This window comes from Eptesicus fuscus, chromosome 21 (assembly GCF_027574615.1).
Source record: "Eptesicus fuscus isolate TK198812 chromosome 21, DD_ASM_mEF_20220401, whole genome shotgun sequence".
Taxonomy (NCBI): domain Eukaryota; kingdom Metazoa; phylum Chordata; class Mammalia; order Chiroptera; family Vespertilionidae; genus Eptesicus; species Eptesicus fuscus.
In genome coordinates this window covers 43,259,312-43,273,051 of record NC_072493.1, presented here as the reverse complement: position 1 = coordinate 43,273,051, position 13,740 = coordinate 43,259,312, and the positions used below count along the sequence as shown (strand labels likewise).

At 52.3% G+C, this 13,740-nt stretch overlaps 1 protein-coding gene across 4 annotated transcripts; it reads right to left on the bottom strand.

Moving 5' to 3' along the window:
• Positions 1–1,686: 1,686 nt before the first annotated feature.
• FCGRT (Fc gamma receptor and transporter) lies at positions 1,687–10,058 on the bottom strand. 4 transcript variants are annotated; one of them, XM_054710614.1, is made up of 7 exons: positions 9,981–10,058; positions 8,722–8,808; positions 8,174–8,425; positions 7,750–8,025; positions 2,822–3,091; positions 2,268–2,384; positions 1,687–2,004 (listed from the first exon to the last, which is right to left on the bottom strand). In XM_054710614.1, the coding sequence occupies exons 2-7, from the start codon at positions 8,792–8,794 to the stop codon at positions 1,928–1,930; spliced, it is 1,065 nt and encodes a 354-aa protein (XP_054566589.1). In that variant the 5' UTR covers positions 8,795–8,808; positions 9,981–10,058; the 3' UTR covers positions 1,687–1,927. The 4 variants fall into 4 exon arrangements, with proteins under 4 accessions (XP_054566589.1, XP_054566588.1, XP_054566591.1 ...); XM_054710613.1 differs by lacking the exon at positions 9,981–10,058 and adding an exon at positions 9,634–9,737; XM_054710616.1 differs by lacking the exon at positions 9,981–10,058 and adding an exon at positions 9,535–9,593.
• Positions 10,059–13,740: the final 3,682 nt, after the last annotated feature.

Below are 13,740 nucleotides of genomic sequence, written 5' to 3'. Positions count from 1 at the left end.
TCAGAGAGGAAGGAAGAGGGAGAGAGAGAGAAACATCAATGATGAGAGAGAATCATTGATCGGCTGCCTCCTGCATGGCCCCCACTGGGGATCAAGCCTGCCACCTGGGGAATCGAACCTGGGACCCTTCAGTCCGCAGGCCGACGCTCTATCCACCAAGCCAAACCAGGCAAGGCCACAATTTTATTTTTTTTAAGGTTTTTATTGATTTCAGAGAGGGAGAGAGAGCTATAGAAACATCAATGATGAATCATTGATCGGCTGCCTCCTGCACGCCCCCCACTGGGGACCAAGCCAGCAACCTGGGCATGTGCCCTTGACCGGAATCGAACCCGGGACGCTTCAGTCCTATTCACTGAGCCAAACCAGCTAGGGCGAGGGAACAACTCTTCTGCTCCACAAAGGAGTCAGGTCAGACTCCAGCCAAGAATTCCTCCAGCCCTAACCGGTTTGGCTCAGTGGATAGAGCATCCGCCTACGGACTGAAGGGTCCCAGGTTCGATTCCAGTCAAGGGCATGTACCTAGGTTGCGGGCACATCCCCAGTAAGTGCAGGAGGCAGCTGATCGATGTTTCTTCCTCATCGATGTTTCAAACTCTCTATCCCTCACCCTTCCTCTCTGTAAAAAATCAATAAAACAAAGAAGAAAAAGAAAAGAAAAGAATAATTCCTCCAAATGTTCTGGCCCGACAGCTCAGTTGGTTAATGTTGTCCCATTCCCTGTCAGGGCACATACAAGAAGCAGCCAATGAATGCATAAATAACTGGAAAGACAAATCGATGTTTCCCTCTCTCTCCCTTCCTCTCTTTCTCAAATCAATAATAATATGTTAATTAAAAAAGCTGTGGTACATGTACACCATGGAATACTATGCAGCCATAAAAAAAGAAGGATCTCTGACCCATTGAGACAGCATGGAGGGACCTGGACATTACTATGCTAAGCGAAATAAGCCAGTCAGAGGCAGATTAGTATCACATGATCTCACTCATATGTGGAATCTAATGAATAAAATAAACTGATGAACAAAATAGATCCAGAGACATAGAAGCATGGAACAGACTATGGAATCTCAGAGGAAAGGCAGGGGTGGGTGGGTGAGTGGGTGGGAAGAGATTCAACCGAAGACCTCGTATGCATATATGGGAAGAAAAGGGGATGTATGTAATAGTTTCAACAATAAAGATTACAAAAAATTTTAAAAAGCTGTTTTCTTTCCACTCTAAAATACTGTAAGTTCTCAAAATGGCTCGTTGGGTGTGCTCAGTGGTTGAGCATCGACCCATGAACCAGGAGGTCATGGTTCCATTCCTAGTCAGGGCACATGCCCAGGTGCGGGCTCGATCCCCAGCAGGGCGTGTGCAGAGGCAGCCAATGGATGATTCTCTCTCATCATAGAGGTTTCTCTCTCTCTCTCTTTTCTTCTCCTTCCCTCTCTCTGAAATAAATAAAAACATATATTTTTAAAGTTTTTAAAATGCCTGGCACAGTGTAGGCATTCAGTAAATATCTGTAAAATTCACGAATGAAAACTATATGACTTGGTATATAAAATCGTCAGATTCCACCATGGCAACATGCTAGCCTCCGGAGAGATCAGAAGCCCAGGGCTTACACCACGTATCCCCCCCACCCATGCCTTCACCGCCCCCACGGAGAAAGTTAAAATGATGACGACACAGCGATTCAGGCCCAAACTCATGTTATATGCGAATGTGGAAAAGAGCCATATATATGAGGAGGGGAGACTGAGGCTGATCACAGGACGAAAAATCCAGAGGGCGGACACCGGGCCCGGACTCCTTTGGAGGCTCAGAAACATCAGGATTCCGGGAGGTCTCACAGCATGGAAGAGCCCTGCCTACGTCAGCTGGTCACAGCCAGCACGGCGGACGGTCAGGCAGCTGCTGAGAACGCTTTTACATCCTAAGGGTCAGCATCTTTGCTTGGGCCCGTGGACAGGAGGGCCCCGAGGTCGTCCCCACGGAGAAGGATCCAAGGGGCTGAGGAAAGAGAAAGGCTGAGGTCATCAGAATCTCTGAGAGTCTCTGGGTCTCTCCCCTCCCCGTGTGTGCATATGTGTATGTGTGTGCATATGTGTGTGTGTGTGCGTGTGTGTGTGTGTGTGTGTGAGTCTGAGCTACTCTACCCGCCTCTGAGTCTGTTTCCCGCCTCCAGTTCTCCGTCCCCACCTCTGTCTAGATCTCTGCTCCCATTGTTTGGGGTCTCTCTCTCTCTGGGAGTCTCCCCTCTTCCTGCCCCCCACCTGGTAGCCCCCTCTTCATCCTCCACCACAGCAGAGCTCCTCCTGCAGCCACTGCCATGAGCAGTAAGAAGCCGATGACGATTCCAACCACTGGCACCAAGGACTTGGGTGGTGAATCTGCGGCCAGAGAAACGCTGTCAGATGTTAAATGGGCCCCCTGCCCCACCTGAGCCGGGACAGGGGCTGGGAGTGGGTGTGGGCAGAGGAAAGGCCGGCCAGAGCAAGTTCTGGGTCTGGGCAGAAGGCCCGCAGGGGAGATGTGAGAACCAGCGGTAGCAAGTGCAGGCGAGGGCCCTGCAGCCCCAGGGCTGGTGTTAGAGCTGGGGGGGGGGGGGGGGGGCACAGAGCAGTAGGTCACTCAGAGGCGTGAAAGGTGGGTCTTGGTGAGGACTGGCAGCAGCAGGACAGAAGGTGGTCAGACTTCGGCAGGACTGTCCATCGTGGTAAAGGGGCCAGAGTCCAGGCCAGCAGCAGCGGCCCGGAAGGTCAGAGGTCAGAGGGCAGGCGGATCGCTACAGAAAGGCCAAAGGAAATGCCCTCCCGCGGGACCTCACCCAGGCCCACGGCCAGGGGCTGCGGCAGCCCCGCGTGCTGCACCACGCAGCGGTAGTGGTGCTCGTCGCCGCTCCGCACGGTCAGCGTGGACCAGGCGTGGAAGGAGCCGTCGCCGTTGGGGCCGAAGTTGCTGTCCCCGGAGCCCACGGCCAGCCCGTTCCGCAGGAAGCGCAGCTGCAGCTCCGGGGGGTAGAAGGAGAAGGCGCTGCAGGTGAGCACCGAGAGGCCGGGGCCGCCGGGGCGGGCCTTCAGGCGCATGGACGGCGGCTCTGCAGACAGACAGCGGACAGGCCTGAGCGCCCGCCCCGGCCCCCGGGCCAGGCCAGGGCCGGGCTGGACGGGGACACAGAGGGGCCTCCAGTCCCCGCAGCAGGGCCCACCGTGTGCCCTGCATGCCCTGTGCTTCGCCTGGAGAACAGAATGGTAAAAGGAGAGGGACCTGCAGCGGGACAGGGACCCAGCTCTCCGCCATCAGGGTACCCGCGCTCAGCCATCCTCCCTGCAGCGGACCCGTGCTGGGCATCCACCGCGCCGGGCACGGACACAGCCGTGAACCAGAGACCAAGTCCCTCTCTCCATGGAGCTTATGCTCTAAGAGGAGAGACAGATGTTTGTGTACAAATAAAGGAAAGGGCAACGGACTCTGAAAGGGGAATGATGAGAAAATAAGACAGACCTACACTCCTTACAAAGATAGTAAGAGGGCGCCCTGGCCGGTGGGGCTCAGTGGTTAGAGCGCCAGCCCGTGAACCCAAGGGTCACAGGTTCGATTCAGGTCAAGGGCACGTACCTGGGTTTCAGGTTCCCCACCCTGTTTGGGGTGCATGTGGGAGGCAACTGATTGATGTGGGTTCTCTCACATCAATGTTTCTCTCTCTTTCTTCTCTCCCCTTCCCCCCCGCCCTTCCACTCCTCCAGTGAGGATTAACAAAAAAACAAAACAAAACAAAACAAACAAACAAAACAAAAAAAGAAAAGAAAGAAAGAAAGGAAAAAAAAGATAGTAAGAGGGAATTATGAAGTATTTCATGCCAGCACATTTGAATGTACTGGAAAAATTTCTAAGACATACAACTTTCCAAAACTGACACAATAAAACTTGAGTAGTACTAAGCATTTAAAAAATTTAATCCATAAATTCAAACTTTTCAAGAAACAAAATGCCAGGCCCAGATGACATCATTGGTGAATTCTTGAAAACAACCAAGAAAGAAAAAATCCTGCTCTTACACAAATTCTTCCAGGAAATTGAGAAAAGAGGATGCTATTCCTAGCATGGTAGCCAGGGTAACCTTGATAACAAAACCTCACAAGGACATAACAAGCAATGGAATTTAATCTCTCATGCAAATAGACTCAAAATCCCTTAAAAAACAACAACACTTTAACAGATAGAATCGAGTCATTTAAAAATTGTATTTATTTACTTATTTATTGGTAATGCTCACCCAAGGATTTTTAAAAATATATATTTTATTGATTTTTTACAGAGAAGAAGGGAGAGGGATAGAGAGTTAGAAACACCAATGAGAGAGAAACATCGCTCAGCTGCCTCCTGCACACTCCCTACTGGGGATATGCCCGCAACCAAGGTACATGCCCTTGACCGGAATCGAACCTGGGACCTTTCAGTCCGAAGGCCGATGCTCTATCCACTGAGCCAAACCGGTTTCGGCAAGGATATTTTTTCCATTGATTTTTAGAGAGAGTGAAAGGGAGGGAGGGAAGGAGGGAAGAAGAGAGAGAAAGAGAAATCAATGCGAGAGAGACATATCAATTGGTTGCCTCCCGCATGCACCCCAACTGGGTCCAGGGATCCAACTTGCAACCCTGGGATCCATCCTGAAACCCAGGTAGTCACCTTGACCAGGAATTGCACCCGAGACCCTTCGGGGCACAGTCAGATCCTCTAACCATTGAGCAACACCGGCCAGGGTAGAAGAATCAAGTCATTTATATGAAAGATAATACATTATGATCAAGTGAAGTTTTCTTGTGAATTTGAGAATACATGATGTTCACTATCTCCACTCTATTCAACAATTGTACTGGGGATCCTAGCCAGTGCAACAAGGTAAGAAAAAGAAATAAACGGTATTAAAATTTCAAAAGAAAATAAAATGGGTCAAAGATGACATAATCCAAAAGAAGCTATACAAATTTAATAGAAATAAGTAAATTCAAAAATGTTTCTGGATACAGGGAAATATATAAAAATCAATAGTATTTCATGCTGGCCGGTGTGGCGCAATTGGTTGAGCGTTGTCCCATGCACCAAGAGGTTGCCAGTTGATTCCAAGTCAGGACACATGTCCAGGTTGCAGGCTTGATCCCCAGTAGGGGGCCTGCAGGAGGCAGCTGATTGATGTTTCCCTCTCATGGATGTTTCTCTCTCTCTCTCTCTCCCTCTCTGCTCCTCTCTCTCTAAAAAAAATATAAATAAAAAATAAATAAATAAATAAATAAAAACATATTTAAGTCCTAGCTAGTTTGGCTCAGCGGATAGAGCGTCAGCCTGTGGACTGGAGGGTCCCGGGTTCGATTCCGGTCAAGGGCATGTACCTTGGTTGCGGGCACATACCCAGTAGGGAGTGTGCAGGAGGCAGCTGATGATGTTTCTCTCTCATCGATGTTTCTAACTCTCTATCCCTCTCCCTTCCTCTCTGTAAAAAAATCAATAAAAAATATTTTTTTTTAAAAGTGAATACACAAAAGAACCGTAGAATAAAAGATGGATAAATTAACATTCATCAAAATTAAAAACATTTGCTCATCAAAAGTTTTCATTAAGAGAGTGAAAAGACAAGCTGCTGATGGAAGAAGTTATTTCCAATAGAACCACTGGACATAGCCAAAGGACTCATATCCAAAATATATCAAGAACTCCAATAAGAAAAAAAAGGCAAAAATTCTGATGTTAAAATGGGCAAAAGAGATCTTAGCCTTAGCCAGTGGGGCTCAGTTGGTTGGGCATAGTCCAGTGCACTGAGGTTGCAGGTTCAATTCCTGGTCAGGGCACATGCTGGGGTTTCTGGCTTGATGCCCGGTAGGGAGTTGCAGGAGGCAGCCCATTGATGTTTCACTCTCTCTCTCTCTCTCTCCCCCTTCCTCTCTCTCTAAAAATCAAATTTTTAAAAAATGGGCAAAACACTCCAACAGCCACTCCAAAAGAGTGGATACCCATCTGGTCAATAATGTGAAAAAGTACTCAACATGACAAACCATCCAATCATTTATCTGGCCCTAGCTGGTTTGACTCAATGGATAGAGCATTGGCCTGGGGGCTGAAGGGTCCCGGGTTTGGGTTTGACTCCTGTCCAGGGCACATGCCAGGGCTGCAGGCTCGATCCCCAGTAGGGGTTGTGCAGGAGGCAGCCGATCAGTGATTCTCTCTTATCACTCACTGATGTTTCTATCTCTCTCTCCCTCTCCCTTCCTCTCTGAAATCAATAAAAAACATATTTTTTAAAAAATCATTTAGCTGATTAGTGAAAAATGAATTCACAAGATACTACGAGACACACCCACTAGAACTGTTCAAATGAAAGACAGTATCAAATTCTGGCAAACCTGTGGAGCAACTCAAATTCACACTCGCACAGCTGGTGGGCGTAGGAAAACTGGTTCAACCACTTTGCGAGAAGCATAGCCTGACCTACTAAAGTTAATCCTATACATAGACTAGGACTTAACCGTTCCCCTCATGGGTATGAAGTCCACATAAATGAGAATACAGACTCATCCAAGGACATGCACAAAAATGCTCAGAGAAGCTTTCCTCACGCAGCCCCGAGCTGGGAAGAAGCCGTGCACTGATACACTGTTATGGAGCATGCCGTGGAACAGTACTCAGCGATCAGAAAGAGCGACTGATACACTCCACAACAGTCCCCACACACGAGGGAGCGAAAGAAACAAGACACAAGCAAGCACACACGCATAGTTGTATGAAGTTCCAAGGCAGGCAACCCTCTCGCGACAGAAGTCAGGTGAGCTGTTACCCTTGGGGAGTATAGAATTGGAGGGGACACAAGAAAGTCTCCTGGGGTTCTAGAATGTCCTAGATCTTGACCTAGAGGGCAGGTACTTGGGCACAGATAGAAATGAATTGAGCCCGGCTGGTGTGGCTCAACGGTTGAGCGTCAACCTATGAACCAGGAGGTCACGGTTCGATTCCCGGTCAGGGCACATGCCTGGGTTGCAGGCTCGATCCCCAGTGGGGGGCGTGCAGGAGGCAGCCGATCCATGATTCTCTCTCTCTCTCTCATCATTGATGTTTCTATCTATCTCTCCTCCCTCTCCCTTCCTCTCTGAAATCAATAAAAATATATTTTAAATAAGTAAATAAATCATCCCTCTCACTGCCAGGTAGAGGGTGGTCCATATGGACGGCCGAGAGGGAAGCTGGGATGGCAAGGTGGGGGGATCCTAGGGGGCAAAGAGCTGATTCCAGCCCTCGAGAATCCCCCGGCCTGTACCTCAGAGTGACATGTGCTGTAACGGAGGTCACACGAGGCCTCAGGGAGCCCCCAAAAGGTAGATGAGAGCCTCATGGACCGGAAGAAGGTCCCTGGGTGCGACACCCGTGGAACCGGACAGAGAATGACAGAGGTGAAGAGAGGGGAGGGCTGGTGTGAGCTCAGGGAACTCTGGGTGACTCCACCTGGCAGGGGGTGCAGACGAGAAATGCGAGGCTGAGGAGAGGGACAGGGGCCACACCCGCTGGGGCCCAATGCCAGGCTGAGGGCCTGGAGCCACAGGAGGGCTGTGTGCAGGAGAGGGGCAGGGTCACCTCTGGGGACAGAAAGGCCCTCCGGGACCTATGGGGGATGGGCTGGGGCGGCACTGGAGGCTGGGAGGCCAGGGAAGAGGCTGCGGGAAGAGGACGCAGAGATCCCGGGATCGGATCCCTCTGGCGGCTGCTCACCCTTCCACTCCAGGTTACTGCGGCCGGTCTCCAGGTGGCCCCGCAGCCTCTGGGGGCAGGAGGACATCAGGAAGTGCCTCTCCTGCCACACGGCGTCCTCATGCTTCTGCCACTTCTGACTAATGGCCCGGGCCTCGGGCCAGTCTCCATCCCAGTTGCCCGCCTTGACGTCGAACTTCATGAACTCCTCACCATTCAGGGCAAACGTGGCCACGGCAACTGTGGAATTGTCGGGGCCCAACTCACAGCCCAGCAGGCCCTGCAGGATGTAGGAACCTGGGGTACCCACACACAGGTGAGCAGGGCCCAGGACAGGGGCCCCAGCCCCTCCTCCCTCAGACCCAGAAATCCAGGCCCCCAGCCCCTCCTCCCTCAGACCCAGGGGTCCGCCCCCCCTCAGACCCAGGGGTCCCCCCCCCCTCACCTCCTTCCTGCAGGACTGTGAAGGCCTCCAGGAAGAGCTCCTGCTTGCCCCTCAGGTCGGCCGTCTCCTTCTCCCAGTACCAGGGCAGCTGGCTCTCCCAGATCCACGCCCCGAAGGGCTCCGCCTGGCCCCGCAGGTTACTGTAGCGCAGGTACTGCTGCGGCCCCAGCCAGCCCGTGGCCCAGAAGGCGGGGGTGCCCGGGGCCGGGGAGGACACGGCGGTCAGGCGGTACAGGAGCGAGCGGTGGCCGTCTGCAGAGACAGGTGAGGGGCGGGTGGGGGCGGGCGGCCCCCGACTGGGAGCGGGACCCGCACCCCGAGAGCGCAGAGACGGCCCGGACAGAGGGGGCAGGCCGGAGAGGGGCGGACAGACCCGAGAGGGGCACAGGGACCTGGGGCCGGGCCAGGCGGTGCCCGGGCGCACGGAGCCGCGGAGGAGCAAGTGGTAAACAACGTGAGACGCGCGGGAGGACGGGACGGGGCTCCGGGGAGACGTCGGGTTCCGCTCCTTTCCCCGCCGCCCCGACAGCCCGCCGAGCGCCCCTCACCTGCGCGCAGGGTCCGGGGCAGGAGGAAGAGCAGGAGACAGAGCCCCCATGGCTGAGGCTGGGGGACCCGCATCCTGAGAGGGAGACCTGGGGCGGGAGGGGGCGTGTGACTCCTGGGGACCCCCGCCCCGCCCCCTCCTCCCCCAACTCCGCGGGGCTCGGCCACCACGGCCTCCGCGCCGGCGTCTGCGGGTGCGGGTTCAGGGCTCCGTCCCGGACGGTGACAAATGCCCTACGCCTCAGTGAACTTTCACCCCTTAATTTGATCCTGTTGGTTAATTAATTACAGAGCCTGGATAGGCTGAGATTCATTCCCAGAGCTCAGCCCCGCCTCCTCCTCCGCCCCCGGCCTGGGAGTCCGGCCCCCGGCCCCCAGCCGCTCCTCCCTCGGACCCAGGAGTCCGGGTCCCAGCCGCTCCTCCCTCGGACCCAGGAGTCCGGGTCCCCACCCCCGCCTCCCTCGGACCCAGGAGTCCGGGTCCCAGCCGCTCCTCCCTCGGACCCAGGAGTCCGGCCCCCACCCCCTCCTCCCTCGGACCCTGGAGTCCGGGTCCCCACTCTCTCCTCCCTCGGACCCAGGAGTCCGGGTCCCCAGCCGCTCCTCCCTCGGACCCTGGAGTCCGGGTCCCCAGCCGCTCCTCCCTCGGACCCTGGAGTCAGTGTCCCCACCCCCTCCTCCCTCGGCCCCAGGCGTCCGGGTCCCCAGCACCTCGGCCCCAGGCGTCCGGGTCCCCAGCCGCTCCTCCCTCGGCCCCAGGCGTCCGGGTCCCCAGCCGTTCCTCCCTCGGACCCAGGCGTCCGGGTCCCCAGCACCTCGGCCCCAGGCGTCCGGGTCCCCGGCCTCTCCTTCCTCGGCCCCAGAAGCCCGCACCCCAGGCGGTCCTCCCTCGGTCTGCGCCCAGCTCCGCTCACCGCAGCCGATCCCTTCCCGCCTGCAGCCCCAGCTGGCTCCCGTGACTGGAGACCCCAGTTCCTCTCTCACATCCTGTCCGGAGACTGTTCCCCGACTCCAGGAATATGCAACCCCGCCCCCCAGCTGCAGGGCACACCCCAGGCCCTGGGCCCAGACTTTGAGTGTTTGTCTCTGCCTGTCTTGAACGTTTTGTCTTTTTTTTTTTTTTTTAATCTGTTTCTCTGTCGCTCCCTGTTTTTTTCATGTTGAGGGTATCGGCCAGCCCGAAATGTCAAGACCAAGTTGAGAGTAGACTCAACGCTATTGGAGTCCAGGGCTCCCTCCCGGCCTGCGGGCCCCTCCTTACCTCATTTACCCCCGGGCCTTCAGTAGCTTTGGCTACTGGGCTGACTCCAGACACTTCTGTCAGTAGTTCCTCCTCGGAACCCCTCCCCCGAGTGGCCCGTTAAAGTGCCCTGCACTTCTTTTTTTCTTTTTTTTTTTAAACAATATTTTTGTTTTAGAACAATGTTTTATTAGTAAAATAAAAACTTTGTATAAAGACATTACAGATCAAAAGCTCTTTTTTACATTTATTGATTCAAGGCCCCGTTATGCATCAGACACTGAACGGGCACAGCACATGCAAAGCAAAATGGACACTCAGATCCCACGGCTGCCAAATGCCGCCCTTCATGCAAAAGGCGGGTCTGGCCGGGTCACTGAGTGTCGTCCAGAGACACTGAGGTTGTGGGTTTCATTCTGGGTCTGGGCACATACAAGAATCAACAAATGGCTGTGGCTGGTGTTGCTCAGTGGTTAGACCGTAGGCCCACACAGGAAAGGGTTTGATTCCCTGCCAAGGGCACATACCTGGGCTGCAGGTTCAACCCCGGACGCCGTCAGGGTGTGTGGAGAGGCAACCAATCTGTGTGTGTCTCTCACACCAATGTTTTTCTCTCTCTGACTCTCTCTCTCTCCCCTCCTCCCTCCCTTTCATTCTCTCTAAAAATCAATGGAAAAAATATCCTTGGGTGAGGATTAATAAAAAAATAAGGGTCAGGGAAACAACGCTTGAAATCTGCCCAGAAACTAAACTGGCAGAGATGTTAACAAATGGAAAGTCACCCATCAGCAAAAAGACACTTCTCATTGTTCTAAAAGTGCTTAAAACCTGGACACGAGCCCAGTCGGCTTGGCTCAGTGGTTGAGCCTCGACCTATTAACCAGGAGGTCACGGTTTAATTCCCGGTCAGGGCACATGCCTGGGTTGTGGGCTCGATCCCCAGTGGGGGGCATGTAGGAGGCAGCCAATCAGTGATTTTCTCTCATCATTGATGTTTTGCTTTCTCTCTCCTTTCCTCTCTGAAATCTATAAAAAGTATTAAAAAAACCAAACCTTTCCCTAGCTGGTTTGGCTCAGTGGATAGAGTGTCGGCCTGCGGACTGAAGGATCCCATGTTCGATTCCTGGTCAGGGCACATGCCAGGGTTGCCAGCTCGATCCCCAGTGGGGGGTGTGCAGGAGGCAGCGGGTCAATGATTCCCTCTCATCATTGATGTTTCTATCTGTCTCCCTTCCTCTCTAAAATCAATAAAAATACATGAAAAAAACACACAAAAAACAAAGCAAACCTGGACATGAACCCTGTAGCTAGCTTATAATTTTTTTTAATTGTTATTGATTTCAGAGAGGAAGGGAGGAGAGAGAACTAGAAACATCAATGATGAGAAAGAATCACTGATTGGCTGCCTCCTGCACGCCCCCTACTGGGGATCCAGCCCACAACCCTGGCATGTGCCCTTGATCGGAATCGAACCCAGACCCTTCAGTCTGCAGGCCAACGCTCTATCCACTGAGACAAACTGGAGAGGGCGCTTATCATTTCTTCAAGAAAGCAAAAACTGCAAAGAAATGTAGACTAGTATTCATATCTGTCTCCCCTGCAAAATGATCAAGAATTTATTTGAAATACCTTACATGATGAACTGAAATAAACTTGGCCAACGACCATGATACTGACGTTTTATAGCATGAGCTCCAATCAGCCTATTTCTGAACTCCCAGGATGCCTTTTCTACAGTGACTTCAAGGAGAGCATTGCCCACAAGCCTTTGGGTCTTGAATACCTTCTGACATGATCTCATTAGCACACAGTCCCAATATACATCACTATGCCCCCCTCCTTTTTTTTTTTAAATATATTTTAGCCCTAACCCGTTTGGCTCAGTGGATGAAGCGTCGGCCTGCGGACTCAAGGGTCTCAGGTTCGATTCAGGTCAAGGGCATGTACCTTGGTTGCAGGCACATCCCCAGTGCGGGGTGTGCAGGAGGCAGCTGATCGATGTTTCTCTCTCATCGATGTTTCTAACTCCCTATCCCTCTCCCTTCCTCTCTGTAAAAAACAAATTAAAAAAAATAATAATAAATAAAAATATATTTTATTGATTTTATACAGAGAGGGAGGGAGAGGGACAGAGAGCCAGAAACATCAATCAGAGAGAAACATCGACCAGCTGCCTCCTGCACACCTCCCACTGGGGACACGCACGCAACCAAGGTACATGCCCTTGACTGGAATCAAACCTGGGACCTTTCGGTCCGCAGGCTGATGCTCTATCCACTGAGCCAAACCAGTTAGGGCTCTATGCCCTTTTCTATAAAGGACTTGAGCATTCTGGACTTTGGCATCTGCAGGGTGTCCTGGAACAACCCCCACGGATACCAAGGCACACCAACGCTCTGCTAGCGTGCTTACAGCCCTCCACTCACCCTCCCCCGCCCGCACGCTGGCGATAATGCCTCCATTCATTTGCTTCATTATAAAATGCACAAAACATAAGATATACCATTTAATGGAACTTCTCGTGCCTGGGGGGTCCCTGATTCTCTTATGTATGTGGGGTTCCATACGTATGTATGTATGTATGAAGTTTGGTTATTTTCTCTTGCTAAAAGAAAAAATGACTCACCATTTAATGACATTCACTGCATTCACAATGTGAACCACCACCACTATCTAGTTCCTGAAAAGGAGACCCACACAGCAAGCAGCCCCTCCTCGCCCCCAGCCCTGGCAACCACTGAGCTGCTGTTTCTTTATTATTATTATTATTATTTTAAATATATTTTTGTTGATTTCAAAGAGGAAGGGAGAGAGAGAGAGAGATAGAAACATCAATGATGAGAGGGAATCATTGACTGGCTGCCTCCTACACGCCCCATACTGGGGATTGAGCCCAAAATCTGGGCATGTGCCCTGACCGGGAATCAAACTGTGACCTCCTGGTTCATAGGTCGACACTCAACCACTGAGCCAAGCCAGCCAGGCTTGGCTTCTTTACTTAACATAATGTTTTTGAGGTTCATCCATATTGTAGCATGTGTCAGATTTTCATTTCTTTTTTTGTTTTTTTTAAATCTTCACCTGAGGATATTTTTCATTGATTTTTAGGGAGAGTGGAAGAGAGAAGGAAAGACAGAGGGCAATATCAATGAGAGAGAAACACATCAACTGGTTGCCACCTGCATGAGCCCTGACCAGGAACGGGCTGGGAGGAACCTGTAAGTGAGGTACATGCCCTTGACTGGTCTTGAACCTGGGACCCTTCAGTCCACAGGCTGATGTTCTATCCACTAAGCCATACTGCCTAGGGCAGAACTTCATTCATTTTTATGGCTGAATAATATTCCATTTCATAGATCTATCACCTTTTGTTTATCCATACATCTGTTGATGGACGTTTGGGTTGTTTCCACTTTGGGGCTATTCTACACTAATAAAAGAGAAAGATGCAAATTGACCGTACCTCTGCGATGCCCAACAGCCAATCAGGAGTGTGTATGCAAATTAACCCAGCAAAGATGGCAGGTTAATTTGCATATGCAGGCGCCAAGCGGCCTGGGTCCTGGGAATGGGCGCCAAGCCTGCAGCCTCCAGGGACCATCGCCGGCCCTGGGAGGAGAGGGCGGCCGCACAGCTTGACAGCAGACAGCAGGGCCTGCTTGGCCGTCACCATGGCGACCCGCGAGCAGGCAAGCATGGCCCTCATACAGCACCCAACAGGGCCTGCTTGCCCATCTCCGTGGTGTGGAGCAGGCAGGCCCCGCAGAGAGCAGAGAACCAT

Coding starts and splice junctions, on each gene's coding strand:
- FCGRT (XM_054710614.1), bottom strand. CDS start 8,794: ATGCGGGTCCCCCAGCCTCAGCCATGGGGGCTCTGTCTCCTGCTCTTC. Junction 8,426..8,721: donor GCCCCGGACCCTGCGCGCAG/GTGAGGGGCGCT, acceptor CTGTCTCTGCAG/ACGGCCACCGCTCGCTCCTG. Junction 8,026..8,173: donor CACAGTCCTGCAGGAAGGAG/GTGAGGGGGGGG, acceptor TGGGTACCCCAG/GTTCCTACATCCTGCAGGGC.